General features: G+C 43.1%; 1 protein-coding gene across 1 annotated transcript in view; it reads left to right on the plus strand.

Annotated features, from left to right (window-relative positions):
* LOC139458237 (protein Aster-B-like) overlaps positions 1-23,632 on the plus strand; it is a 91,302-nt gene that overhangs the window by 64,683 nt on the left and 2,987 nt on the right. The window contains exons 4-16 of the mRNA XM_071239604.1: positions 283-367; positions 1,514-1,617; positions 2,515-2,691; positions 3,464-3,613; positions 5,634-5,787; positions 8,019-8,162; positions 9,462-9,583; positions 10,762-10,954; positions 14,535-14,588; positions 17,039-17,209; positions 17,816-17,882; positions 20,528-20,641; positions 21,423-21,543. Of these exons, the coding sequence (XP_071095705.1) occupies positions 283-367; positions 1,514-1,617; positions 2,515-2,691; positions 3,464-3,613; positions 5,634-5,787; positions 8,019-8,162; positions 9,462-9,583; positions 10,762-10,954; positions 14,535-14,588; positions 17,039-17,209; positions 17,816-17,882; positions 20,528-20,641; positions 21,423-21,543 (1,656 nt within the window). The remainder of the gene's footprint in view (positions 1-282; positions 368-1,513; positions 1,618-2,514; positions 2,692-3,463; positions 3,614-5,633; positions 5,788-8,018; positions 8,163-9,461; positions 9,584-10,761; positions 10,955-14,534; positions 14,589-17,038; positions 17,210-17,815; positions 17,883-20,527; positions 20,642-21,422; positions 21,544-23,632) is intronic.

Genomic DNA, 23,632 nt, shown 5'->3' on the forward strand with positions numbered 1-23,632 from the left:
CATTTTCCTTACTTCCACCCCCGTGATGATCCGTGTTAGAACTGGCTTGTCATAAGAGGCGACTAACGTGATCGGGTGGTCAGGCTCGCTGGATTGGTTAATGCATGTCATTGTATCCCAATTGCGAAATCGATGCTCATGATGTCAATCACTGGATTGTCTTGTCTAGACTCAATTAATTATAGCTTCAGCTAGTGCTTCACCATGTATCCTATGGGCCACATCCGGCTTTGCACAAGTCCTGTGTGAGTTTTAGACATTAATGAAGTTGTTCTGTTTCAGATGCTGGCTCCAAGCTACAAAACCAAGACAGATGACTTCCGCAAAACATTCAAGGATATCCCTCATGAAGAACGCCTCATTGTCGGTGAGTTGTCTGCTGTTGTGGTTTGATCAGGCAGGCCGTCTCCATGGCGTGTGGATAGAGTGTCTGCCTGAGTGTCTACCTGAGTGTCTACCTGAGTGTCTGCCTGAGTGTCTGCCTGAGTGTCTGCCTGAGTGTCTGCCTGAGTGTCTGCCTGAGCGTCTGCCTGAGCGTCTGCCTGAGCGTCTGCCTGAGTGTCTCCCTGAGTGTCTGCCTGAGCGTCTGCCTGAGTGTCTACCTGAGTGTCTGCCTGAGTGTCTGCCTGAGTGTCTACCTGAGTGTCTGCCTGAGTGTCTACCTGAGTGTCTGCCTGAGTGCAAAAGGTCTGTGGTTCGAACCCCTGCCCATCTCTGGTCCAGCGGAAAGAGTGTCTGCCCAGAGAGCAGAAGGTTGCTTCGATCCCTGATTGTGTCATACCAAGTGCAGTAAAAAGTGGTACACGTTCTAAGCCTGCCTATCAAGGGGATATAAGGACTGGTTAGCTTGGTGTCAATAAATTGTGTCTGAGTACGGTATCCGTGTTAAACTGTGACATGTCTTAGTGTCCTAGTGCTATAAAACCCACGTTAGTAAGGACTAGTAAAAGCGGATATAAGTCCAATAATCTTGAAAACAATGTTAAGCCCCTTTTCACCTCACCTGTTTGTAAGGGTCATTGACTTTGTGCACTGTTGAAGGGAACAGGTGCTCTAATTCCTGTCTGTTACGAAAACATGCGAGTCTTACTGCCCAACTGTCTCATGGTCATCAGAGAGACTTGACTGCTGAGGACAAGGAACTATCCAATGATGGTGGTCTTAAGTGAATAGCAGAATTTGAGGGCTATTATTCTGAACCAGTTCTCAGTGTTTCAATTTTACTTCAAATGGGAACTGTATAAAACTGTCAGAAAGTGTAAACAAACAGGACTAACTATGACCTCTGAGCACTAGTGAAATAAGGTTTCTCTAGTCCTCTGGACTAGTCTTAAAAAGATGAATTTCTGAGCCAGTAAAGTCCTGTCTTAAAAAAGATGAATTTCTGAGGCTGTAAAGTCATATCTTAAAGAGATGAATTTCTGAGGCTGTAAAAAGATGAATTTCTGAGGCTGTAAAGTCCTGTCTTAAAAAGCTTTAAGGCCCATTTGACGTGCCCGGCTTGTGTTGTCAGACTACTCGTGTGCGCTGCAGAAGGACATCTTGGTGCAGGGGCGGATGTACATCACGCAAAACTGGATCTGCTTCTACGCCAACATCTTCAGATGGGAGACTGTGGTCAGTGAAGTTTTCATACAATTGTCCCAAAATCTTAAGATTTCTTGCAAATACCCCACCTCTATTACATCATAGCCATAAATCCATCACGCTTTAAAATCTTCAGGTTTTCAACAAAGGTCCTGTTCACTGCCAACTATCCTTGATCAGTTGTGCAGGAATTGAGTGTCTTGCTACCCATCTACTTTCATAGCTGTCAACCATCCCAAATTTATCATTTTTGTTGTAAATTTGCAACTGAAATATGAAAATATGATTTCTTCCATATTACATACGAGATCTATGCCTTTTCTATGATAAAACTCACAAAATGAAACTTTCATACATACCGGTAAAGGTTGGATAATTATCTTGTATCACATGATGAACTAACGTGGGGATTGAAATATGCTGGTGTTGTACATCACGAAACCATCAACCAATGTCAGTTCATCTCAAGGACCATACGACCGCCTCCGTGGTCTAATGGTAGAGCGTCCGCCCAGGGAGCGGAAGGTCCGGGGTTCGATCCCCGTCCGCGTCATACCTAAAGACGTTAAAAGATGGTACTAATTGTTACCCTGTCTGGCGCTGCGCATTAAGGGGCTAAAACAAGGACTGGTCGGCTCGGAGTCAGTATACTGTGTCTGAGTGGGGTATTCATGTTAAACTGCGCATGGTATCTCAGTGAGCTAGCACTATAAATCAGCATCAGTCCGGACTAGTACAAGCAGCCACACAAACACACACACGTACATGCACGTCGCTATTTAAGTGCAATAATCTTGGACACGACGTTAAACCCCATTTCACCTCAGATCACTCAAGGAGCATAGTCACAATAATGTATCCCTTTATGTTAGTCCTGGACTGCTGTCCACTTGCATGTCTGCTGTACGACTACCATCACCTTTACAGCTAACCATACAGTGCAAGGAGATTACAGCTGTCACAAAGGAGAAAACAGCGCGAGTCATCCCAAATGCAATTGCCATAACAACGGAACGGGAAAAGTACTTCTTTACCTCCTTTGGTGCCCGGGATAAAACGTTCATGATGCTGTTTCGTATATGGCAGAATGCTCTCCTCGACCAGGTAGGAGTTGTCTCCCGTTGTTTCCACTTCAGGTCTGATATTAACTTTTCATTTTCCCTGTTTGAATAAAAATATATATAAATGGGTATGTCTGTGGAAAAAGCGTTTTTTTTTTCATTTTGAAACTGGGGCAAAGGTATCTTTTTGTATGACAGAAGTGGTTTCCATAGATAGATTTGTGATAGGGTTAGGCAAGGCAGGGTTTCACATCTATACCTTTGATAAAATAGTTTTAAGATATAATAAAACTTTGTGGAATGTGCTGATAACAATTAATATCATCACTAAATTGTCCTAAACCCTCTGTGGATGCTGGGGATATGGAGCCCATCACTGAATTCTCCTAAACCCTCTGTGGATGCTGGGGATATGGAGCCCATCACTGAATTGTCCTAAACCCTCTGTGGATGCTGGGGATATGGAGCCCATCACTGAATTCTCCTAAACCCTCTGTGGATGCTTGGGATATGGAGCCCATCACTGAATTCTCCTAAACCCTCTGTGGATGCTGGGGATATGGAGCCTATCACTGAATTCTCCTAAACCCTCTGTGGATGCTGGGAATATGGAGCCCAAATTTTATATTGTTGTTCATTAGCCTAATTATGGTATTGTTTTCACCCTAGTTTTAAGGTCATATGTGTTGCTAGTGATTGTTCTGTCCTTTAAGGACAGGTTCCTACAGGTTCAAATGTATAACTTGTGTGTATTGTTGAGAGTGGCATATAAACATGCTCACTGACCACAATAAAGTTGTGTTTGGTTTCGGCAGCCGATGAGTCCGAAGGAGCTGTGGCAGTGGATACACTACAGCTATGGCGAGGAGCTGGGGCTCACCTCCAGTGACGACGACTACGTGCCGCCCCCCGGCATGGACGACCTCCGGGAGAGGCTCAGCAAGGAAGAGATCATGCCACCCAAGGTACGGCACACAGAACAGATGCTTCTTCCCCTGTATTGAGTTTGTTTATACTGAACAAAAAAAGTTAGGGATCATGAATATTTTGGGGGATATTTTTATGAAATTTTTTGCTCGTTTTTCAGTGCAAAAATTATCCCCAAAATATTCGTGATCCCTAACTTTTTTGGTTCAGTATATATGCATGTGGTGTGTTCACATTATTTCACTATTTTATGGTATTTCATTGGCTTCCCTTCCGTTTATCCCATCACCTTCCTCAATGTGTTGTTATCTTTATACATAAATCCTACCTTGAGTAAACATATTAGCAGGTATATATAGTGACTCAATATACTTACTCAGTTTTCGAATAGGTCTTCAGCAACCCATGCTTGCCGTAAAAGGCGACTATGCTTGTCGTAAAAGGCGACTATGCTTGTCGTAAAAGGCGACTATGCTTGTCGTAAAAGGCGACTAACAGGATCGGGTGGTCATGCTCGCTGACTTGGTTGATTGCGTGGATCAATGCTCATGATGTCAATCACTGGATTGTCTGGTTCAGACTCGATTATTTACAGACCGCCATCATATAGCTGGAGTATTGCTGGGTGTCGTGTTAAACAAACAAACAAACAAACAAACAAACAAACTCAGTATTCACCTGATGAAGGGGCAAGAGGTAGCCAGAGCTCCAGATAACATTTTGAGCAATTGAGTTTTTACTCTTGGGTTTCTATTTTAATTGGTTTATAACATTTTTCATTGGGTAACCAATATTATTTCACTCATCCATTCGTCACTCTATTGGGTTTTTCCCCAAATTAGTGATCATTTTAAGATTTAAAAAAAAGGAAATAATGTTTTAGATGTATAGAATTGTTCTAAAGATTTGGGCTTTACTCAGAAAGTAAATTAGCTCGTAATTGTGTTTGGGAAATTAGCTCCGTTGTACGCATGCTAAAAAAGCTTCATTTGGTATTTACGTGTCCTGTTTTTATATATTTGAGTTTTTCCTTTAATGCATGAGTTTTTGTAGGCAAGATGATTGAAAGTAATTGGGTTTTGAATATTTTGGGGGAGTACTTTACGCAAATACGCAGCTTATCTGTAGGTCTGAGTAGCCCTGCAACGGTGTTACTCAGTATAAAGATGTTATTGTACTTGTATAAAGCTTCATGTCCTGATTGATATGAGAACAGGGGCGGTCGGGTAGCCTAGTGGTTAAAGCGTTCGCTCCTCACGCCAAAGACCCGGGTTCGATTCCCGACATGGGTACAATGTGTGTAGCCCATTTCTGGTGTCCCCTGCCGTGATATTGCTGGAATATTGCTAAAAGCGGCGTAAAACCAAACTCACTCACTCACTCACTCACTGATATGAGAACAAATGACTGATGCTGAAGGGAAAGTACTAGGCCACTTACTCACTACAAGATCCCTATGTAACGAGTGTCTTCCTGTTTGCTGGGTAGAATATCAGTATGTTATCGTGGGGGTTGGCCTTTTACAATTTATTACAATAATGATTGACATGTTGCGATACGTCCCACAATATAATGCATGTGTCCTGAATTAAAAAAAATACACCCCCAGCACATTTTTGACAAATTCATATTTTGTTGAAAGTTGCTATGGTCACAACGCATGTGTATTAGACACATTATATACAGTAAAACTGGTCACAAATAGTCCCTCTCTTTTCATAACTTGAAGCAGTTGCTAATTTCTTAATTCATAATTTCAATTTGACTTGTAACTTATATTGGACTTTGCGACAAGCTTCTGAAAAGCATGATTTTGAAAAACGCAATATACCATTTTTAGCCAAAACATATTGTGATACGTTTCATTCATTGGTATTTGCTGTCGTGGTATACGGGTAATACCCTGCACCTCTAGTATGTTGTCATTGTTCCAAGCGCTGATGAACAAGCACTTCCTGCATGCTGGTGCTGACAAGATAACCATTGTTTGTTGTTTCTTTAAAGGTACGAACTCTAACATTTCAGGGGCTGTCTGATTCCTCTGATCTCCATTTGCAGGGCGAGCTTGGTCAGCTGATCAGCAACGATGACACAGATGTCCTCGTGTCCGACGAAGTCTTCTGCCAGTTGCCAGTCTCGTTAGATTCCCCCCTTGGTATTCGTGGTACCGAGGTGCCCACTGACTTCGGGGACACAACGGAGGACAGTGAAGGTCTGTATGTTGTTTGGGTGTCATGGTGTTTATCTGTATTACATGTGTCGCTAGCGGATATTAAGTGATTTACTATGTGCCTTGATAATTTCTTTTGTCACTGAGTAAGGTGTGACTTAGGTGGTGGTGTTTGACATATGTGGTGGTGTTTGACTTACATGAGGGTGTTTGACTTCCGTGATGGTGTTTGACTTCTGTGATGGTGTTTGACTTCCGTGATGGTGTTTGACTTACATGAGCGTGTTTGACTTCCGTGATTGTGTTTGACTTCTGTGGTGGTGTTTGACTTCCGTGATGGTGTTTGACTTACATTGGGGTGTTTGACTTCCGTGATGGTGTTTGACTTACATTGGGGTGTTTGACTTCCGTGATGGTGTTTGACTTCCGTGATGGTGTTTGACTTCCGTGATGGTGTTTGACTTACATGATGGTGTTTGACTTCCGTGATTGTGTTTGACTTCTGTGATTGTGTTTGACTTCTGTGGTGGTGTTTGACTTCCGTGATGGTGTTTGACTTACATTGGGGTGTTTGACTTCCGTGATGGTGTTTGACTTCCGTGATGGTGTTTGACTTCCGTGATGGTGTTTGACTTCCGTGATGGTGTTTGACTTACATGATGGTGTTTGACTTCCGTGATTGTGTTTGACTTCTGTGATTGTGTTTGACTTCTGTGGTGGTGTTTGACTTCCGTGATGGTGTTTGACTTACATTGGGGTGTTTGACTTCCGTGATGGTGTTTGACTTACATGAGGGTGTTTGACTTCCGTGATTGTGTTTGACTTCTGTGATTGTGTTTGACTTCTGTGGTGGTGTTTGACTTCCGTGATGGTGTTTGACTTACATTGGGGTGTTTGACTTCCGTGATGGTGTTTGACTTCCGTGATGGTGTTTGACTTGCATGGGGGTGTTTGACTAATGTGATGGTGTTTGACTTATATGGTTGTGTTTGACTTCCGTGATGGTGTTTGACTTACATGGGGGTGTTTGACTTATGTGATGGTGTTTGACTTACATGGGGGTGTCTTCTGCCAGTTGCCAGTCTCGTTAGATTCCCCCCTTGGTATTCGTGGTACCGAGGTGCCCACTGACTTCGGGGACACAACGGAGGACAGTGAAGGTCTGTATGTTGTTTGGGTGTCATGGTGTTTATCTGTATTACATGTGTCGCTAGCGGATATTAAGTGATTTACTATGTGCCTTGATAATTTCTTTTGTCACTGAGTAAGGTGTGACTTAGGTGGTGGTGTTTGACATATGTGGTGGTGTTTGACTTACATGAGGGTGTTTGACTTCCGTGATGGTGTTTGACTTCTGTGATGGTGTTTGACTTCCGTGATGGTGTTTGACTTACATGAGCGTGTTTGACTTCCGTGATTGTGTTTGACTTCTGTGGTGGTGTTTGACTTCCGTGATGGTGTTTGACTTACATTGGGGTGTTTGACTTCCGTGATGGTGTTTGACTTACATTGGGGTGTTTGACTTCCGTGATGGTGTTTGACTTCCGTGATGGTGTTTGACTTCCGTGATGGTGTTTGACTTACATGATGGTGTTTGACTTCCGTGATTGTGTTTGACTTCTGTGATTGTGTTTGACTTCTGTGGTGGTGTTTGACTTCCGTGATGGTGTTTGACTTACATTGGGGTGTTTGACTTCCGTGATGGTGTTTGACTTACATGAGGGTGTTTGACTTCCGTGATTGTGTTTGACTTCTGTGATTGTGTTTGACTTACATGAGGGTGTTTGACTTCCGTGATTGTGTTTGACTTCTGTGATTGTGTTTGACTTCTGTGGTGGTGTTTGACTTCCGTGATGGTGTTTGACTTACATTGGGGTGTTTGACTTCCGTGATGGTGTTTGACTTCCGTGATGGTGTTTGACTTGCATGGGGGTGTTTGACTAATGTGATGGTGTTTGACTTATATGGTTGTGTTTGACTTCCGTGATGGTGTTTGACTTACATGGGGGTGTTTGACTTATGTGATGGTGTTTGACTTACATGGGGGTGTTTGACTTCCGTGATGGTGTTTGACTTATATGGTGGTGTTTGACTTCCAACATAGTGTACGACCTTTGTGGTGGTGTTTGACTTATGTTTGGATGTTTGATTTATGTGATGGTGTTTGACTTCCAAGATAGTCTTTAACTTATATGGTGGTGTTTGGCTTATGTGGTGATGTTTGATTTATGTGATTATGTAATGGTGTTTGACTTATGTGGTGGTGTTTCCAGGTGAGGTAACGTGTTCGGGTCATGAGCACCTGGAGAAGTGTTACCTGGATGAAGTGTTCAACCTCTCGGTGGACCAAGCTTTCGAGTACCTCTTCACAGACTCCGCATTCTTCAGACAGTTTGTTGCATCAAGGAAGACTTTTGGTAAGCCATTCAAGAGAACTATGCTCAGTTGCCAGGTGTCTATTTTCAGCCAAGATATCGACATTGTATTAAGTGTCCTGTGTGAGAAACTGTCACTGTCTCTGACAGTAACCAGCAACTGATGGATCTACATCCTAAAGTTACCCATGAAGATCCAGGTTAGAATAGGTCATAAGAGTCGTGAGAGGCAACTGACTGGATGAGGTGGTCAGACTCACTGGCTTAGTTGATGCATGTCATTGTATCCCAATTGTGTAGGTCGATGCTCATTATATCAATCACTGGATTATCTGGTCCAGAGTTGATTATTTATAGGTCACTGTCATGTAGCTGAAATATTGCTGAGTGTGGCATTGAAAAACAAACGAACAAACAAACATCCTAAAGTTAAGTTAGCAGACAACCAAACTGGTGTTTTGAATGAATGACAGGAATTTGCTGCCAAATTGTTCACCCTGATTATGTTTCTAGGTTTGTCAGCACCATACCCGTGCTCGTGGGTTTTACCGATGTGGTAAATGTCTGAGACCTGCATCACTTCGGGTTTTCCTCCCACATTAAGCTGACACGCCGCGATATAACTTGAATACTGTTTAAAGCGGCGTTAAACCCAACTCACTCACCCTTAGCCTGAAACTTACATTGGTTCACATTCTCAGAATTCCCTTCACTGTTTCAATGTTGTCTTGCACAAGTAATGTCAGTATTTAACTTGTCAGTCAAATCCATAATCTAACCTGTCCATGCTGTATTATTTGGCGAAGTTAAAATATATTTATTTATGTTGCTTTGGTTATATGAGATCAGTGTTAATCTTTTTCCTTAAAAACATTGCATTGTATAGGATGTTTTTGACTGATTTGATGAATATGACAGTCACAGAGTTAGACATATTGTGTGCTCACAATCAGTGGTGGCCTTGACCTTATTCCAACATTAACCCAGACCTGTTGTGTGTCTCTGTGTCAAAACGGTAACCAGCAACTGATAGATCTACATTCCTAAAGTTACCCATGAAGATCTGGGTTAGAATAGGTCATAAGAGTCGGTTGATCTGTCATCTGCCAAAACTTTACTCAACTCTTAATCATTGGTGGCCTTGACCTTTTTCCATCAATAACCCTGACCTGATGTGTGTCATGCTAACACGCCTGTGTGACCTTTGATCTTCATGCGTTGTATTACCTTGACCTTTTTTTGTAATATAAGTTGGGCCAGTTGTGTACTGATTATGACCATGGCCCATTATTTTCTGTGACCTTGACCTAAGCTGACCTTGACCTTGGCTTGTGTTTGTAGAGTTGGAGCTGCCAGAGTGGAGCGAGGTTGACGAGAACGGAAGCCGGGCACGCATCATCCACTACACCCTCACACTCAACCATTCCATAGGGCCAAAGACTTCCCCCTCAGAAGAAAAACAGGTGCAGTGAGCTTCACACAGTCACTCTGTCCATCTGAGGTGTCAAATATTATCTTTCATTTTCTCACTCTTGTTTTTTGTTTAGATGTATTGGAAAGTTTTGGCATACCATTTCCAAAAATTTGTATTTCATAGAATATTACAATGTAGATGATAATCCTGGGATTTTGAATGAAAAACATGACTTTGAATCCAGGTAAAACAGCATCATGAAATTAATTTTGTAACTGATGAATTAATATTACCTCTAATTTGGAGCAAAATACAGTAGATACCTCTATAGAAAAGAATACAAGACTTTTTCTGACTACATTTTCAAGCTGGCATTCAGGGATAAATCTAGGGTGGGGCCTCGTGCTTGTTGTCCCTAAATTTTTAAAAAAGGCCCACATTTTCAAATACAATGGGGCATTTTAACACTGTGCTGTATGGGAATATTTGAAGTTTTATCACAAAGGGCCCATGTCAGACAATTCCTAGTGTGAACCCTGGGCATTGATTGTTGTCTGTTGTACCATGGGTGCTGCATGCATGCCATCTGGTAACCAAGTGCATGATGGAAGTGAACCATTGGGGGTATCAAATATCAAGCAGATGCGCGGAATGGCCAAACAAAAGGCTGATGACCATGCTAAGTGAGTGAGTGAGTGAGTTGGGTTTAACACCGCTTTTAACAGTATTCCAGTTATATATCAAGCTTAATGTGAAGGAAAGCCCGAAGTGATGCAGATCTTGGACGTTTACCACTTTGGTGAAACCCAAGAGCATGGGTATGGTGCTGACAAACCTAGAAACATAATTGGGCGAACCGGGATTCGAACCCACAATCATAGGTTTCTGGCATGCTCAGGGGACGCACCTCTACACAGCGAATCATGGCGCCTTAGATGACTAGGCCACCCATGCCCCCCCAATGCTAAGTCGATGTCAACTAACACTAAGCTCTTAAAACTGCATGTTCATAAATGACAGCCGTACAGTGACTCATAACAATATATCTGGCCATGTCTTGCTGCCTCAAATGGAGGACACTCCATTCATTGTAACATGTCAACTTCCCCTGCTGGGAAAACCGACTGCCGACAAATAGGTGAAACTACAGGCTACAGAGTGTTAGTGTACTGCTGGAAGGGCAAGTTAAGGCTCCTGATGTTGTGACATCCTTGTGTCTGTTTACAGACGTGTATGAAGGACAGCGAACCAGGGCTGATGTACCTCATCGACACCGACTGCATGAACGGCGGCATCCCCTACGCTGATGCCTTCTTCGTGGCCAACCGCTACTGCCTGACAAGGGTTTCCAAGAACAAGTGTCGGATCCATGTCTCCAGTGAAGTGAGGTACAAGAAATCTGTCATCGGCATTGTCAAGGGTAAGTGGCACGTTTTGGTTACATGTCAAGTATTTGAGTTACATGATCACTAGTGAGATGTACTTAAAAAACAAACCACGCATGGTTGTTGTTTATGATACAATAAAACACTGCAGGGAGAATAAACCACGAGTATTTCATTCTTATGTGAGATATCAACATTAGGTACAGCCTCTTTAAGGATGAGCAAGTAATGTACAAGCTTTGAAAGAATTTACCCGTATTTTAATAATTATGACTCCCTCAATAGAATCCAAATTCAGCAATGTCGGACAAGTCCATTTTATAACCTGTACCTTTTCTCCCAATACTGATACTCCCCTCTCAAAAATAACATCACCCAATATATGACGTCATCAAGTTGCGAGTGCATGTTCGAATCTCTAGATATGATGTCATGATGGAACAATGTTTTATCGTGAAATAAACCATGTTCTTTGTTCTTTGCAATTTGTTGTATAGCTGGCTTATATAGGATGTTAAGACCTGAACAGGCATGTATACCACAAGACTGACTTGATATGGAACTTTTTTCTATTGTCATGTACACCACAAGACTGACACATGGAACACTGTGTCATTGTCATGTACACCACAAGACTGACACATGGAACACTGTGTCATTGTCATGTACACCACAAGACTGACACATGGAACACTGTGTCATTGTCACGTACACCACAAGACTGACACATGGAACACTGTGTCATTGTCATGTACACCACAAGACTGACACATGGAACACTGTGTCATTGTCACGTACACCACAAGACTGACACATGGAACACTCTGTCCTTGTCATGTACACCACAAGACTGACATATGGAACACTGTGTCATTGTCATGTACACCACAAGACTGACACATGGAACACTGTGTCATTGTCATGTACACCACAAGACTGACACATGGAACACTGTGTCATTGTCATGTACACCACAAGACTGACACATGGAACACTGTGTCATTGTCACGTACACCACAAGACTGACACATGGAACACTGTGTCATTGTCATGTACACCACAAGACTGACATATGGAACACTGTGTCATTGTCATGTACACCACAAGACTGACACATGGAACACTGTGTCATTGTCATGTACACCACAAGACTGACACATGGAACACTGTGTCCTTGTCATGTACACCACAAGACTGACACATGGAACACTGTGTCATTGTCATGTACACCACAAGACTGACACATGGAACACTGTGTCATTGTCACGTACACCACAAGACTGACACATGGAACACTGTGTCATTGTCATGTACACCACAAGACTGACATATGGAACACTGTGTCATTGTCACGTACACCACAAGACTGACATATGGAACACTGTGTCATTGTCATGTACACCACAAGACTGACACATGGAACACTGTGTCATTGTCATGTACACCACAAGACTGACACATGGAACACTGTGTCATTGTCACGTACACCACAAGACTGACACATGGAACACTGTGTCATTGTCATGTACACCACAAGACTGACACATGGAACACTGTGTCATTGTCATGTACACCACAAGACTGACACATGGAACACTGTGTCATTGTCATGTACACCACAAGACTGACACATGGAACACTGTGTCATTGTCATGTACACCACAAGACTGACACATGGAACACTGTGTCATTGTCACGTACACCACAAGACTGACACATGGAACACTGTGTCATTGTCATGTACACCACAAGACTGACACATGGAACACTGTGTCATTGTCACGTACACCACAAGACTGACACATGGAACACTGTGTCCTTGTCATGTACACCACAAGACTGACACATGGAACACTGTGTCATTGTCATGTACACCACAAGACTGACACATGGAACACTGTGTCATTGTCATGTACACCACAAGACTGACACATGGAACACTGTGTCCTTGTCATGTACACCACAAGACTGACATATGGAACACTGTGTCATTGTCATGTACACCACAAGACTGACACATGGAACACTGTGTCCTTGTCATGTACACCACAAGACTGACATATGGAACACTGTGTCCTTGTCATGTACACCACAAGACTGACACATGGAACACTGTGTCATTGTCATGTACACCACAAGACTGACATATGGAACACTGTGTCATTGTCATGTTCACCACAAGACTGACACATGGAACACTGTGTCATTGTCATGTACACCACAAGACTGACACATGGAACACTCTGTCCTTGTCATGTACACCACAAGACTGACATATGGAACACTGTGTCATTGTCATGTACACCACAAGACTGACACATGGAACACTGTGTCCTTGTCATGTACACCACAAGACTGACACATGGAACACTGTGTCATTGTCATGTACACCACAAGACTGACACATGGAACACTGTGTCCTTGTCATGTACACCACAAGACTGACACATGGAACACTGTGTCATTGTCACGTACACCACAAGACTGACACATGGAACACTGTGTCATTGTCACGTACACCACAAGACTGACATATGGAACACTGTGTCATTGTCATGTACACCACAAGACTGACACATGGAACACTGTGTCCTTGTCATGTACACCACAAGACTGACACATGGAACACTGTGTCATTGTCATGTACACCACAAGACTGACACATGGAACACTGTGTCATTGTCATGTACACCACAAGACTGACACATGGAACACTGTGTCCTTGTCATGTACACCACAAGACTGACATATGGAACACTGTGTCATTGTCATGTACACCACAAGACTGACACATGGAACACTGTGTCATTGTCATGTACACCACAAGACTGACATATGGAAAACTGTGTCATTGTCATGTACACCACAAGACTGACACATGGAACACTGTGTTATTGTCACGTACACCACAAGACTGACACATGGAACACTGTGTCATTGTCATGTACACCACAAGACTGACACATGGAACACTGTGTCCTTGTCATGTACACCACAAGACTGACATATGGAACACTGTGTCATTGTCACGTACACCACAAGACGGACATATGGAACACTGTGTCATTGTCACGTACACCACAAGACGGACATATGGAACACTGTGTCATTGTCACGTACACCACAAGACTGACACATGGAACACTGTTTTCTCCATTGGATACAGGACAATATGCTTGTCGGTGTTTTTTTAATAAAGGATGAAAGTACATGTCTTTGAGAATAATTACAAATAAAAGTATGATCAGTTTTAGGAGGTCCCTCGATTCAAATGCGATACCAGTAAAACTACCCCAGACCCGTGAAGATTCCGGGGTAGAATAGGTCTTCAGCAACCGATGCTTGCCGTAACAGGTGACCATGCTTGTCGTAAAACGCGACTAACGGGATCGGGTGGTCAGGCTCGCTGACTTGGTTGATTCATGTCATCCATCCCAATTGCGTGGATCGATGCTCATGATATCAATCACTGGATTGTCTGGTCCAGACTTGATTATTTACAGACCGCCGTCATATAGCTGGAATATTGCTGAGTGCGGCGTTAAACAATCAGCCAACCAACAAAAAACCTGAGTTGGGACTTACAGCAGTTGACATGTGACTTGTGTGTTGCAGGTATGATCGAGCGGAGCGCTGTCGGGGGACTGACAGACTACTTCCGTGCACTATGTGAGTACAGAGACCACGCCCTGGCGCAGTGCTGACTCAGCATAACACCACTGCCACAGGCTAATTTGCATATCATGTGACCGGACTTTTCTCTTGTTTGTTAACAAACACGCTTTTTCAGAAATCTGTATAGAACGGACTAATGCAAGTATTTGAGCGCTTTGCATATTGTTTTGCATAATTAGATAGATATGCTACTACAACTGCGACAGTGAGTTGCATGACAATATATATTTATACATCAAAGTGACCGTATCTCTTACTCTCCATTGGGCTTTGGTGACAGCATGTGGAGCCGTACAACCAATGTAAACAAACGATAACTACACGAAAACAAGTAGATGTTCACGTATTTGGATACTTTCTTAATGAATCGTAACTATTCTGTGACATTTGTTTATGAAAATGTGTGGATGAAAAGCAGTATGTAATATCTTGAATGGACTGTGAAAGATGTGACTAATCGTCACATGGCGCTGGCCTGTGGCAGAGGTACTATGCTGGCTGGCTGCCGGCCGCATGGAACTCTGGGTAGGAGAGTGTACAGGGGGACAGGCGGACATCAGACACCAGGCATCTGATGTATCAAGGAGTCCTCCCATTTGTCAGACCGCGGTCTAGTGGTAGAGTGACTGCCCGGAGAGCGGAAGGTCCGGGGTTCGATCCCAGGCTGCGTCATACCAAAAGACGTTAAGAGATGGTACTTGTTGTTACCCTGTTTGGCGCTCGGCATTAAGGGGCTAAAACAAGGACTGGTCAGCTCGGAGTCGGTATACTGTGTCTGAGTGGGGTATTCATGTTAAACTGTGGCATGGTATCTCAGCATCAGCCCGGACTAGTACAAGCAGCCACACAAACACACACGTACATGCACGTCGCTATATAAGTGCAATAATCTTGGACGCGACGTTAAACCCAATTTCACCTCACCTTACCTCCCATTTGTCAGATACTCAGTTGTCAGACATGGAATATATTTAAACTGCCACACACCCCTTTACTCATGATATGACCCAGACACTGACAATCTCTTTGACATTTTATACAGCTTAGTTAAACTGTAAATATGTTTGTTTTCACTGACATTTGTGACATGGTGCTTAGAATACAACCTGGGTCATCGAAGTTAAATTTAACAGTTAAATGTCAACTGTGGCTTTTTCACAGAATGGTATACCAGTATGGGGATTTGAAAATTGACAAAGAAAGAAAATAATTTGGCAGGGGTAAGATTGTTCGGTGTCACGGCAGTCAACACTTATTTGTAAATGGTCAGTTGGCTGCAAGTTCAACTCCAAGCATGGTTGTAGCCACATATCATAGTGAGGAGCTTTCACTAGTGGCAGCGATAGTATAGAGAGCTCCGCGAACAGGACATCACTGTGAGGAGCTTGATGTATCAGTGCAGTTGTAACAGAACATACTGAAGTTTCAGGATCTGTGGATACTTTGATATGTAACCGTCTCATCATCAGCTGAAATTTCAAGTGAGAGAAAGAAATGTTAACGTGTTGTTAAAGGGGGACCATGTTCCAAGGAAGCCACTTAGTGTTCGTGCCATAAGTGAGTGAGTGAGTATGGTTTTACGCCGCTTTTAGCAATATTACAGCAATATCACAGCGGGGGACACCAGAAATGGGCTTCACACATTGTACCCATGTCGGGAATCAAACCCGGGTCTTTGACATGACGAGCGAACGAACACAGATAGAGGGAACAAACGGATACAACGAACTGTTAAAAAATCCCAGATTTATCGCCTATATATTATCATATAAAATTTACGTACATAACAAACTCTCTGCAGCGAACTAACGGATATACCGAACTGATATCTCATCACCGACAAGCCCATCTATCACTAATTAGTGATGTGTAAAGCGAACTGAGAAATCTCACTCAGTGTCAAGTGTCACTGACAATTGGCTGTACGCAATCAGATGCGAATAAACACAATCACAGAGAATCAACACAATCAGCGGTGACGATTCAGCCTTGTTAAACTTGCATTATGTAATCTTATCCATCCATGTAATTGGACTAATCTAGTCTGAAAACAAACAAATTTCATTCCATAATGTTTACATTAACTTCGGTGATATTGGAATATATTATTCTGATAAAATAATAATTTCAGATATAATTTCTTCTGACCATTGCATTAAAATTTTATGAAGTTGAATCATTTGGTACTTTTTAACTGAATCACCGGTAGATGCGGGAGGAAACGTGTATAAACGTTTATGTGTATTGTGGTTTGTTTTAGCCAAGATGGCGGACATTTCCAAGCGAAAACGTACATAACGAACTGATTTCTCCTGTCCCTTGTAGTTCGTTATAACCATGTTCTACTGTAACTGGAATATGGAATATTGCTAACTAGCGTAAAACAACAAACACTCCGAGATAAGCTATTGCCAGGTGTACTGACACTGGAGGCTGTGTTTCAGCGGCTCACCTGCGGCGGGAGGCCGAGAGACAGGAGACAATCAGCAACAGTCAAAAACCAGCCAAGAAGAAACTGCGTAGACGCAGGAAAATCGTTGGGAACACTTCAGAAGTTGTGATGCCGTTACGGCAGCCAGAGAGACAGATGTCAGCCCCTCCCTCCCCAGTGAAACGTAAGTGGTGCCGTGATTACAGTTTGAGTCTTCAGAAAGGACCATTTTCCTTTTCTTTTATTTTATGGAAATAGTGATCATGAGTTTTGGAACCGAACATAATTCTGATATTGGTGAGTAAGTGAGTATGGTTTTACGCCGCTTTTAGCAGTATTCCAGTAATATCAAGGCGGAGGACTCCAGAAATGGGCTTCACACATTGTACCCATGTCAGGAATCGAACCCGGGTCTTCCGCGTGACGAGTGAACGCTTTAACCACGAGGCTACCCGATATACAGATCATCACTAAACTAAGTCACACAGCCTACTATAGGTCTTCAGCAACCCATGCTTGCCGTAACAGGCGGCTATGCTTGTCATAAGAGGTGAGAAACAGGATCGGGTGGTCAGGCTCGCTGATGCATGTCATCGTATCCCAACTGCGTTGATCGATGCTCATGATGTCAATCACTGAGTTGTCTGGTCCAGACTTGATTATTTATAGATCGCTGTCATATAGCTGGACTGTTGCTGAGTGCAGCGTTGGTGTCCCACGATTATTGCAGAAGTTGTCTCACTATGGATAATGTGTGTGGTGATATTTCATCTGTGTCTCCTTATTTCAGACATGGGCAACCGGGACATGAAGCTGAGTGTCAATGCGGAATCCTTTGTGCGATTAATATTTTTTATGTAAGTATGAGCACTGCTTCTACTGCTTGAGTGTTCATGTTTGTGTGTCTACATCAGACAATATTCCATTTCGAAGTGTCTATGTTGGACAATATTCTGTTCAGAAGTGTATATGTTGGACATTATTCTGGTTAGAAGAGTCTATTTAGGACAATATTCCATTTCCAATTTCTGTCGGACAATATTTTGTTTCCAAGTGTCTCTTTTGGACAATATTCTGGTTAGAAGTGTCTATGTCGGACAATATTTCGTTTAGAAAGCAAACTAAGATCATCTCTCTTGATCAGAGGTATGATAGATGATCAGCAATACCTCACGCAGCGATAGAAGTCACAAAACTCTAATCACAACAGCTTGTGCCCAAATCTTCTAAGACTTCTAGCCTGAATATGACTTTTTTCCCTCTTTTTCAGTAGATGTTAGTGTTGTTATATGGACTACTATCAGCTGAGCTTATGAGAACGGATATTTACTGGACTTGTGGCTAAACATTCTGTTTTTATCCCACGCCAACTTATAGAAACGGGCTCATCCGTCCATCTGTCAGTCACGTTTCGTTTCCGTAGCATAACTCATAAACCGTTCAATATTTTTTCATCAAACTTTGCAGGTCTGTCAGGTACATGCTGAATTGGTGCCTTTTGCTATTTAGAAATTTTAGAAATTTTTATTTGTTATGTTTCCATGGCAACAAGATGGACTTAGGTTCCAAACTCTTTTTTTTTTACAATTTCCATGACTAGTTCGACCTCGGTTAAAAAAGGTTAGGGTTTGTTTAGATTGAATTATGTCGTAAATTCTGCACAGGGATGGGGGATATAGCCATGTTAGTGGCAAACTCTTGTTTGTGTTTGTTTGTTGTTTAACGCCGCACTCAGCAATATTCCAGCTAAATGACGGCGGTCTGTAGATAATCAAGTCTGGACCAGACAATCCAGTGATTGACATCATGAGCATCGATCCATGCAATTGAGATCGCTGACATGCATCAACTAAGTCAGAGAGCCTGACCACCCGATCCTGTAAGTCACCTTTTACGACAAGCATAGTCGCGTTTTACAGCAAGCATGGGTTTTAACCAATAGATGGGCATGTGTATCATGTACTGCGAGGTCAGCAGGGGTACAACTTAGCGCAAGACATTTACTAGGTTGAGGAGTGATGACATGTAGAGACACTCCTAAAAAGCCTGAAATTTGATTCACCCTCAGAGAATACCTTCTAATCTCACCCAGAGGTGGTTGGGTAGCCTAGTTGTTAAAGTGTTTGCTTTTCACGCCGAAGACCTGGTTCGATTCCTGACATTGGTACAATTTGTGAAGCCCATTGTTGGTGTCCTCCTGGAATATTGCAAAAAGCGGCGTAAAAGCATACTCACTCACTCATTCCCTCTGACCTCACCTTCAAGATACCTTCTAACCTCAACCTGAAGATACCGTCTATCCTCACCCTCAGAATACCTTCTAACCTCACCCTCGGAATACCTTCTAACCTCACCTTCAGGATACCTTTTAACCTCAACCTGAGGATACCGTCTATCCTCACCCTCAGGATACATTTTAAACTCACCCTCAGAAAACCTAAACTCACCCTCAGGATACCTTCTAAACTCACCCTCAGAATACCTTCTAACCTCTCCCTTGAAATACCTTCTAAACTCCCCTTCAGAATACCTTCTAAACTCACCCTCAGAAAACCTAAACTCACCCTCAGGATACCTTCTAAACTCACCCTCAGGATACCTTCTAACTCTCCTTTAGGATACCTTTTAAACTCACATACGAAATAACTTCTAAACTCACCCTCAGGATACTTTCTAAACTCACCCTCAGGATACATTCTTACCTCACCCTCAGAATACCTTCTAACCTCACCCTCAGAATACCTTCTAACCTCACCCTCAGAATACCTTCTAACCTCACCCTCAGGATACCTTCTAACCTCACCCTCAGATTACCATCTAACCTCACCCTCAGATTACCATCTAAACTCACCCTCAGATTACCTTCTAACCTCACCCTCAGGATAGCTTCTAACCTCACCCTTAGGAAACCTTCTAAACTCACCCTCAGATTACCTTCTAAACTCACCCTCAGATTACCATCTAAACTCACCCTCAGATTACCTTCTAACCTCACCCTCAGGATACCATCTAAACTCACCCTCAGGATACCATCTAAACTCACCCTCAGATTACCTTCTAACCTCACCCTCAGATTACCATCTAAACTCACCCTCAGGATACCTTCTAAACACACCCTCAGAATACCTTCTAACCTCACCCTCAGGATACCTTCTAACCTCACCCTCAGGATACCTTCTAAACTCACCCTCAGATTACCATCTAACCTCACCCTCAGATTACCATCTAAACTCACCCTCAGATTACCTTCTAACCTCATCCTCAGGATAGCTTCTAACCTCACCCTTAGGAAACCTTCTAAACTCACCCTCAGATTACCTTCTAAACTCACCCTCAGATTACCATCTAAACTCACCCTCAGATTACCTTCTAACCTCACCCTCAGGATACCATCTAAACTCACCCTCAGGATACCATCTAACCTCACCCTCAGGATACCTTCTAAACTCACCCTCAGGATACCATCTAAACTCACCCTGGCTTACCTGTGTTGGTGTTCCAGACTGGCAGTACTGGTGGTCCTCAACGCCATCCTGTTCTTCAAGGTGTGGTGCTTGGAGGACATCGTCAGGCAGAGGTACCTCCACCACACTGCCAAAGACTTCGACAATGTCGCGTAAGTCATGCAGGGCATAGGATATATTGAAAAGATCACTAAAAATTGGCATATTTTCTAGATCACATGACATGTTGGATAGATTACATGACATGTTGATAGATCACATGACATGTTGATAGATCACATGACATGTTGATAGATCACATGACATGCTGGATAGTTAGCATGACATGTTGTATAGATCACATGACATGTTGTATAGATCACATGACATGTTGATAGATCACATGACATGTTGATACATCCATGACATGTTGATAGATCACATGACATGTTGATAGATCACATGACATGTTGATACATCACATGACATGTTGATACATCACATGACATGTTGTATAGATCACATGACATTGTTTAGATCACATAATTTGTGGGATATATCACATGACATGCTAGATAGATCACATGACACATTGAACAGAACAGATGACATGTTGGATAGATCACATGATATGTTTGACTTTTACATGAATTGTTAGTTGTTAGTTGTTTAAGGCCGCGCTCAGCATTATTCCAGCTTTATGACGTCAGTCTGAAAATAATTGAGTCTGGACCAGACAATCCAGTGATTGACATCATGAGCATTGATCTACGCAGTTGGGATACGATGACATGCATCAGCCAGCCTGACCACCCGATCCCGTTTGTCACCCCTTACAACAAGCATAGCCGCCTTTTACGGCAAACATGGGTTACTGAAGACCTATTCTACCCCGGATCTTCACGGGTAGACATTTTACATTTTCCAATATTAAAGTTTGATGTTGTTTTTCAGGGAATATCCCCGGTCTCAGGAACAGTGGGCAAACTTGTTGAACCAGCAGAAAAGTCTGTACAACCGGGAGATTGACAAGTGGAGCGATGTGTTGGCTACCTCCATACAGTTGATAGAACAGGTAGGGAGATTGACAAGTGGAGCGATGTGTTGGCTACCTCCATACAGTTGATAGAACAGGTGGGGAGATTGGCAAGTGGAGCGATGTGTTGGCTACCTCCATACAGTTGATAGAACAGGTGGGGAGATTGACAAGTGGAGCGATGTGTTGGCTACCTCCATACAGTTGATAGAACAGGTAGGGAGATTGACAAGTGGAGCGATGTGTTGGCTAACTCAATACAGTTGATAGAACAGGTGGGGAGATTGACAAGTGGAGCGATGTGTTGGCTACCTACATACAGTTGATAGAACAGGTAGGGAGATTGACAAGTGGAGCGATGTGTTGGCTAACTCAATACAGTTGATAGAACAGGTAGGGAGATTGACAAGTGGAGCGATGTGTTGGCTAACTCAATACAGTTGATAGAACAGGTAGGGAGATTGACAAGTGGAGCGATGTGTTGGCTACCTCCATACAGTTGATAGAACAGGTAGGGAGATTGACAAGTGGAGCGATGTGTTGGCTACCTCCATACAGTTGATAGAACAGGTAGGGAGGTTGACAAGTGGAGCGATGTGTTGGCTACCTCCATACAGTTGATAGAACAGGTAGGGAGATTGACAAGTGGAGCGATGTGTTGGCTACCTCCATACAGTTGATAGAACAGGTAGGGAGATTGACAAGTGGAGCGATGTGTTGGCTACCTCCATACAGTTGATAGAACAGGTAGGGAGATTGACAAGTGGAGCGATGTGTTGGCTACCTCAATACAGTTGATAGAACAGGTAGGGAGATTGACAAGTGAAGTGATGTGTTGGCTACCTCCATACAGTTGATAGAACAGGTAGGGAGATTGACAAGTGGAGCGATGTGTTGGCTACCTCAATACAGTTGATAGAACAGGTGGGGAGATTGACAAGTGGAGCGATGTGTTGGCTACCTCCATACAGTTGATAGAACAGGTAGGGAGATTGACAAGTGGAGCGATGTGTTGGCTACCTCAATACAGTTGATAGAACAGGTAGGGAGATTGACAAGTGGAGCGATGTGTTGGCTACCTCCATACAGTTGATAGAACAGGTGGGGAGATTGGCAAGTGGAGCGATGTGTTGGCTACCTCCATACAGTTGATAGAACAGGTAGGGAGATTGACAAGTGGAGCGATGTGTTGGCTACCTCCATACAGTTGATAGAACAGGTAGGGAGATTGACAAGTGGAGCGATGTGTTGGCTAACTCAATACAGTTGATAGAACAGGTGGGGAGATTGACAAGTGGAGCGATGTGTTGGCTACCTACATACAGTTGATAGAACAGGTAGGGAGATTGACAAGTGGAGCGATGTGTTGGCTAACTCAATACAGTTGATAGAACAGGTGGGGAGATTGACAAGTGGAGCGATGTGTTGGCTAACTCAATACAGTTGATAGAACAGGTAGGGAGATTGACAAGTGGAGCGATGTGTTGGCTACCTCCATACAGTTGATAGAACAGGTAGGGAGATTGACAAGTGGAGCGATGTGTTGGCTACCTCCATACAGTTGATAGAACAGGTGGGGAGATTGGCAAGTGGAGCGATGTGTTGGCTACCTCCATACAGTTGATAGAACAGGTAGGGAGATTGACAAGTGGAGCGATGTGTTGGCTACCTCCATACAGTTGATAGAACAGGTAGGGAGATTGACAAGTGGAGCGATGTGTTGGCTACCTCCATACAGTTGATAGAACAGGTGGGGAGATTGACAAGTGGAGCGATGTGTTGGCTACCTCCATACAGTTGATAGAACAGGTAGGGAGATTGACAAGTGGAGCGATGTGTTGGCTACCTCCATACAGTTGATAGAACAGGTGGGGAGATTGACAAGTGGAGCGATGTGTTGGCTACCTCCATACAGTTGATAGAACAGGTGGGGAGATTGACAAGTGGAGCGATGTGTTGGCTACCTCAATACAGTTGATAGAACAGGTAGGGAGATTGACAAGTGGAGCGATGTGTTGGCTACCTCCATACAGTTGATAGAACAGGTAGGGAGATTGACAAGTGGAGCGATGTGTTGGCTACCTCCATACAGTTGATAGAACAGGTAGGGAGGTTGACAAGTGGAGCG

The sequence above is a fragment of the Haliotis cracherodii genome, unplaced genomic scaffold, assembly GCF_022045235.1.
Source record: "Haliotis cracherodii isolate W230 unplaced genomic scaffold, xgHalCrac1.p SCAF_12, whole genome shotgun sequence".
NCBI classification, from domain to species: domain Eukaryota; kingdom Metazoa; phylum Mollusca; class Gastropoda; order Lepetellida; family Haliotidae; genus Haliotis; species Haliotis cracherodii.